Source organism: Montipora capricornis, chromosome 2, assembly GCF_036669925.1.
Source record: "Montipora capricornis isolate CH-2021 chromosome 2, ASM3666992v2, whole genome shotgun sequence".
Classification (NCBI taxonomy): domain Eukaryota; kingdom Metazoa; phylum Cnidaria; class Anthozoa; order Scleractinia; family Acroporidae; genus Montipora; species Montipora capricornis.
Window position 1 is genome coordinate 1 of NC_090884.1, and position 7,500 is coordinate 7,500.

Genomic DNA, 7,500 nt, shown 5'->3' on the forward strand with positions numbered 1-7,500 from the left:
AAGGATAAGAAACCAAAATGATGAAACCATTTACTCAAACCTCCTGTCTCTTTTGAGAGTTGAAAACATTCCCTTTTGTAGCCTGAGCGACTTCAAGGAGCAAATTACTCAGTTCTCTCGGACATCTGGAGTTTTGGCCTGTCTCTTGTTGAAATGGCAATAGGAAGATATCCCATTCCACCACCAGAGGAAAATGAACTTGAAAAAAATGCTAATTTTTCACCATCTATCATGAGACCCCCTCCTGGAGCCAGACAACCAAGCGGGGGAAACAATGATGCTGCTCGACCCATGGCGATATTTGAATTGTTGGATTACATTGTTAATGAGGTAACAATATATATTTTTTATTTTGCCCTCCTTCTTGTTCTGAATTGCATGATACATTTTAAAATCATTTGCAATGTTTTTTCCTGTCTTCAACACTTTTAGAATTTGTAGAATTCACTTTACAATAATAATTGTAATTTTTGTAAAGTGAATTCTACAAATTCTAAAAGTGTTAAAAGTTAGGCCTGTTCTGGAATATTACACCCCAGTTTTTAATCACTCCCTACCTTCATATCTTGGTGCTGACCTTGAATGGATACAAAAGCACACAGTCTCCCCTTGCATTGTAAAAATGTTCTTGTACCAATAGCCTTATGTCATGCAATATCATTACTCTTGAGCAAAAGACTTCATGATCAGGGTCTATGTAAGAAGCTCCTTGAGGAGGTAGTGGCAGAAAAAGATATAAACTTCAGCACTTTCTGTAACAGGAGTTTTATTAGAAGCCGAGACCTGGGTACTAGCACCCATCTACGCTGAGTACAGTACCTGCCTTTGCTCAAAAGAGGTCTCAAGTTCAAAAGCCAGACTATATATAGGGGTGCCCGCTTACTCTATAGCAAGGTCTCTTCTACTTTAAAACTTAATGAAACCCCAACTTACTGCCATCAAAGTATGCCCCACATGCACTAATAGGTTGACACTTTTGACTCCGGATGAAAGTTGTTTCAAACAGGGTTTGTCATGTCATCAAAACCATTTGGTTAAAGGGGGCTTTATGTATTTTAAGGTTAACCATGACTTTTGAACTTGAAAAAGTTAAACATTACTCTTCCATCACAGACAAGTTGTTATAAGCTTGAAAAACCCCTAACCAACATTTTTTAGGATCATCTGAATGTGATCCATTTCAATCGTTCAGGATCGATACATCTTCACTTCTTTTTTTAAAATTGTGTAACGTATCCCTTTTAGAATTATTTTAAACTGATTTACAGCAAACCCTGCTGTAAACGAATTTGCCTGAATTTGTAGTTTTGAAGTTAATAAACCAGGGTTATTCAAGGTCTGCCTTTTGTTTATCAATTTTCAGCCTCCCCCTAAACTACCATCTGATCACTTTTCACCAGAGTTTTGCGAGTTTGTCAATAAATGGTAGGTCATGACTTGTGCAAATGTACATCTATGTTTAATGGCAAAGTTGCAGTTACAGCAGGTTGCACAGGATTTGAGCCTGAAAATACTGTAATCATTGCAGGATTAAATGATTTAAAATCATCTTTTTGTGCCTTATATTATCTCCCTGTCCTCAATATTGGTGGATAGTTGGTAACTATTCACCGAAGTGGAGGTGGCTAGTGGTGGTTATGAGTACAATGAACGTTTAGAATACCTTGGCCATACCTGGGATGGCCAAGTCTTCTCTCTCGTCATGACTTTCTTAAGCATAGTCCAATTATTTAAGTTTATTAATGGTTTTTCTAAAGTCAATTTACATGATTACTTACAGTTTTGGAAAGGTCGTACCAGGTCTGCTCATGGTTACAAAATTTGGACACCATATGCTCGAACTAACATCTATAAATTCACCTTTTGGCTTAGGTATATTAATAAGTGGAATGATCTGCCAGAAAATTTAGTTCATTGTAATTCTGTCAGTAAATTTAAAAAAGGTCTTAAAAGTTATTTATACAACGTGACTCAGTAATCTTTTTATCCATTCATTTTTCTTTACTCTTTGTAAATATTTCTACATTTTCTCCATGTTTATAGTTCAAATATTTTTAATGACCGTATAATGTATTTATATTTTATAGTTTCTTAATATTTCTATATTTAATGTTTATTAATATATTATATTTGTTTTATTCTAATCCGTTTTGGGGGTTGCCGTATATGAGGATTCAGATCTTCCCTGGCAGCACCCAAAAAAAAAAAAAAAAAGGAAGCGCCGAGGTAAATATCCACCACTAGCCACCGACACTGAGGTGAATAGTTGTTTTAGTATATACTAAAACAGTAAGATAATATAGAACAAAAAGATGATTTTAACTCATTTATTCCTGCAAAGATTACAACACATTCGGGTGCAAATTCCGCGCGAATTGCTCGGAGGTGAATAGCAAAGGATATCCGGAGTTTGAGTAGCCAATCAGCGCGCGAGTTCAACGCTATCCACTGTTTTAGTATATACTAATGGTGGATATTTACCTCCCTGCTTTGTGGCTTGGTGAATAGTTGTTAAATATTCTGCTGCCATCAATGTATACATTCACTCTCACATGTACAGTACAACTCATACATTGTTGAGATCTTACATCATTAGCTGTATCTCTTGCAAAATGTATCTAAAATAACAGGAAAATGTCACAATTAAGTAATATGCCATTGTTATTCTAGAGTTTACAAAAAAGAAAGGAATACCATAACACTGAAAATAATGCAGTGGTGAGAGCACTCGCTTTCCACCAATGTGGCCCGGGATCGATTCCCAGATTCTACGCCATATGTGGGTTGAGTTTGTTGGTTTTCTACTCTGCTCTGAGAGGTTTTTCCCTGGGTACTCTGGTTTTCCCCTCTCCTCAAAAACCAACATTTGCAGGCGTATCTCAGTTGGCTAGTGTGCGGCTTTCGGAGCAAAGGGTCCCCACTTCGATCCTGATTGATACCAGTTTCATAACTGAAGGAATTACTGACGTTAAATAAATAGACTTTACTTTTCTTCATTTATTTGAACTCCCTCCAACCGTTGTGTAGAAAACCAAATGTGTCAGGGAGTCGTAGGCACCTTGGTGACTACAGAAGCCTTATGTTCAAGGTCATAAAATAGAAAATAGAGAAGGGCTCCTTGTTGTGAAGACCAGTTCTGTTTTCTGTTTTCTGTTTATCAGAGATGGATATGTGCCTAATTTAGTTCCTTTTAGGCATGTTTTTCTTTCATGACACCAGTTTTATTTTTATCAAAATAATGTCATTAATCATTCTGTTTTTTAAAGTCACACCAGGGCAGACAAAAGTGATCTGCTTGTCAACACAACAGTTATGTGTTCCTCATATCATTCATGTGTGAGCCAACATGTTATTGACCAGTGTATTAATGACTACATTTAATTATGCATGTAATATGAGGTCAGTGGGTTTATATTAGCAATTCCAGTGAAAACCTGAGATTTTTTTTTGTTTCAGTCTTGTAAAGAATCCCTCTGAGAGAGCAGACCTCAAGTCTTTAATGGTGGGTTTCCAAACTTCTATGCATCTGATATGAAACTAGTTTTTGGGCATTCTTCAGTAATTCTAAGTTTTCCAGTATAAAATACTGCATAATCTGTTATTGTCACAGTGCTATGAAAAATACCAAGATCATCATCATCGTCATTGTCATCATCCTTAATATCACCTTCATTCACTTCATAATAATATTGATAAAAAGTTTTCATTTCCATATTTTCCCAGAACCATCAATTTGTAAAGAAATCGGAGTATACACAAGTAGACTTTGCTGGTTGGGTTTGTAATGTGGCTGGTCTCTAGCAAGCGGCAGAATGAGAATATTGTTACTGAAGAAGGTTATTTAACTTGAAACACTGGATGTACGGAAGATGCTAGAAGAAAGAAAAACAGATATTTGAAAAGGTTTTATATAAATGCACTATCTGAATAGCAGTAACTGATGGGTGTCTTAGTGGGGTTTACCTCTGAGCTCAAAGTTGCATCATGCGCAGATGCACAGACTAAAGTATAACAGTGGCAATGTAGATCTCATGATTTCTGGTATTCAGTACAGTTATGTGAGTGTTTAAGAGATGTTGTGCAGCAGTAAAAAGGAAAGAACACTAGGGCGTCTCTTCAGCCCAAGTTGTAAGGGAGTGGGGGTCCTGGCTGGTCAAACAGCAATGATTAAGGTGTCATAAGGTGAGAGGTCATTGTGGGTGAATGGAGTGGGCTTCATAAATAATTTTGTGGTCATGGGAAGGGTGGGAAAGAATGTCACACTTTCATACTTGGTGACTTCTTACGATATAAGTTTTGCATAAATAGGTTCCTTTGTATTATGGAAATAATGTATCATAATTCAGCTTTTCCGACGCTTGAATTAACAATAATTCCTCTATTTTATGTCATCTCTCTAGTACATGCTTCACAGGCTGGCGATTGCAAATTACAAATTATTAGATCTTTCCTGTGCCGTGGCTCTAGCATTGTTATAAAACGTTTTTTAGTTTAAAGTTGCTCAGTTTCTAGAACATATAACTAACAATATTACAAAAATTAATTAGATGTTCTACATTCAGGGTCACTTTATAATTTGACATATTGTATCTTTCCACGGTTACATCACACCCACTATCCGTCTCTGTTTCTCGCTTTGGGTGTGGATAAAGTACAGCTAAAGCATGTTTGCAATAAAGAAAACCGAATTTTTCCTCGAGACAATTTGCCGAGGAAACAAAAAACATATTTATGCGTAACCGAAGTTGCCTTGGTTAAATTTCTAGGTTAAGCAACCAGAAAAAAAAAGAAATTTCCCGAAAACATAGCTAGATGAAAGGATCCTGTTTTTTTTTTTCCTGCTTAACCCACTAATTGGGAGACGAGTTCGTTACTCTGTAAGTGCAATTCACGCATGCAGCTGACCTCAGTTTTTTAGGGACATCTTGCGAGTAATTAAGATGGCTTAAAAAAAATGTATTTTTACTCCTATGTCAACAATCCAGCTGAAAATCAGCTACCTTGAATTCCTCTGTTTGTAAAACCATATCTACTCAGGCAAAGTAAAACTCACGTTAAGTTTGCCTCTAGAAAGTTTAATCAGGTAAATAATTGTGTTCACCTAAATTGGCACAACATGTTCTTTCACGTAACCTGGGCCTTTAGTAGAAGAGCAAATTATTTATTCCTATTACATTCAGTGTGGGATTCTCCTTTAAAAAACTCTTGACAGACCCCTATTTCCGCCCTCAAAAATAGTTAAAATAGACGAGTTATAGTTGTATAGCATTTTGCTTTAGATTTATTGTAAAGAAATAGAATTCAAGTATAATGCCGGGAAGCTAAAAAATTTGCCGAAGCAAGTTTAATAGGGAAGTGTTGGAATGACACTGATTTGTAGATATAAAGAGTTAAAGTGCTTTCATTTCAGTCAGAAGTGGAAAGGGGATCTTGAAAATTCTTGAAGCTTTCAATTTATCTACCATGGTTTGCTAACTGGTAGATGCCAGTGAATTTTGATTTGTCATGCCCTGAAGGAAAATTGATCACCGGTTGTTCTTGTTTCCAAAAATAGCAATATTTTGTCTTCTATTCGAGAGGAAGAGCAGGTTTCAATTGAATTTTCCGAAAGTGCATTTTTTCTGATTGCTTGCTTGGTGATGAAGAAAGCCATCCCAGCCAACCTTGGAATTGTGATTAAGTTGCGCACGTGCATTTCCACTCTAATCGCCAGCTGCATGTCTCTGCGCTGCTTTGCGTTCTCATTGCCCGGATCTTTTTGATTGGCCGACGTGAGTGCACTTTGTGCGCGAAAACAAAGGGCCGTCACTTAAACCAATCAGGAGAATCCATTTCACGCGTGACTGCTTCTGCCTTGTTTTTTCAGGGACATGACAGCTAATTTTCGCGGGAACGGGTATTCCAAAAATGAAAAGACCCAGTGTCTGACTTTAAAGACAATGCAGTCCTTTACTTAACTTAATCACTTGCGAGCTACCGGTCCCCTGCCAGTCAGATCACTGACGCATGGAATTGGCAATATTAAAAAAAAATAAAAATAAATGTTTTCCTCACTCTTTAGCTATATTTGAGTTTTTGTTTTTAATATATGGTAATAAGGGATGCAATTCGAACGCACAATCGTTCAGCTCCCAGTTGACTTGAAAGTTCAGTAAATCAATTAATATCAACCCAGGGTGGATTTCTAACCCGGAGCTGCTAATTCAAGCCAAGTTTACGAGTTTAAGATAGCTTCCAACCCAGCGAAACGGATTATAATAGGCTACAATTTGCCCGGACCAGCTGGGGGCCGTTTCTCGAAAGTCCCGAAACTTTACGGGCCATTTTCGGGTGTCACAATTCCCTTTGTAACTCAAGAACGGAGAGCATTTAATTCGTCAAACTTCACAGTTTCTTTTCTTTTTGTTACCTTGAAAACATATTAAAGGATCTTCTTTCCAAAACAAGTGGTTGGCAATTCACAGATGGCTTTTCGGGACTTTCGAGAAACGCCTTCTGTATCCTGCGAAATTTTCCACCCAATTAAACGATTGCTTTAGAACTGAAATTGACGACATAGTCTTAACAAAATCCCCCCCCCCCCCTTCCCCCACAGACAGATCAAAATTTAACCTCCAGCTGAAACTGGCGATGTCGTTCTTTTCTTTTCTAGCCTAGTTTAGTTCGGTGGTTGATTGGGTACCTTGAAAAGTATGGTAGCATCTTCGACGAAAACACCACTGCCTCTCAACCAAGAACATTTAAACATTTGAGTTGAGTTGAGTTAATTGTTGATTTCAGTTTACAGTGTCCCCAATTAGTGCTCCAGTGTTAGAACGACTAGACACTTAAATAAAGTTCCTTTTGTTTACTGGCAACCCAGGCACGCACGCTAGCTCAGCAACCTCCTTTAAGAGGTCGCGGGTTCGAACCCCGGCTGGACCCTTCCAACACTCGGGTCTTAAAATAACTGAGGAGAAAGTACTCGGAAAAAGTTTTCGGATAAGGACCATAAATCGTAGGTTCCATCCCCCAACCCTTTCTTTTGATAACGTGGGAAATTAAAGAATCCGCCGCATACTATTCACACAGAGCACGGGACGGCCGACTTTGGGTAGTCTCCTTCGCAGCCGCTCGGGTCGGAGTCACGCAACACTGTTGCGTGACTCCTGCCCGAGCGGCTGCGAAGGAGACTAGACTTTGGGTGGACTTGGTGGTTTACATATTCCCTTCTAGTCCTTTCTCACTGCACAACTGCAGTGCAAAAATGGATAAAAATTAATAAAATAAATTGTTATCTTTTGAAAGAACTAAGCTCTGATAAAGCTCATGGTTGCTTCTCCAAGACAGACCAAGGTTTCAGAGGAAAACTTTGACTCTGCACGTTGGTTTTTAACTTTATACATTCCCTTCCTGTTCTCTGCGAAATTTAAACAGTCAACTCTCTCGTTTTTAGAATGGAAATGAATTATTTTTAACAACTTTCTTCAAGTTCATTTCCTAAATGGTTCGGCTTAAGTG

The 7,500-nt window shown here is 37.9% G+C and overlaps 1 protein-coding gene across 1 annotated transcript; it reads left to right on the forward strand.

Moving 5' to 3' along the window:
- The first annotated feature begins 15 nt into the window (after positions 1–15).
- LOC138038280 (dual specificity mitogen-activated protein kinase kinase 1-like) lies at positions 16–5,073 on the forward strand. Its single transcript, XM_068884070.1, has 4 exons — positions 16–330; positions 1,364–1,425; positions 3,457–3,502; positions 3,724–5,073. Exons 1-4 carry the CDS (start codon positions 154–156, stop codon positions 3,799–3,801), a joined length of 363 nt encoding a protein of 120 aa, XP_068740171.1. The 5' UTR covers positions 16–153; the 3' UTR covers positions 3,802–5,073.
- The last annotated feature ends 2,427 nt before the right edge of the window (positions 5,074–7,500 follow it).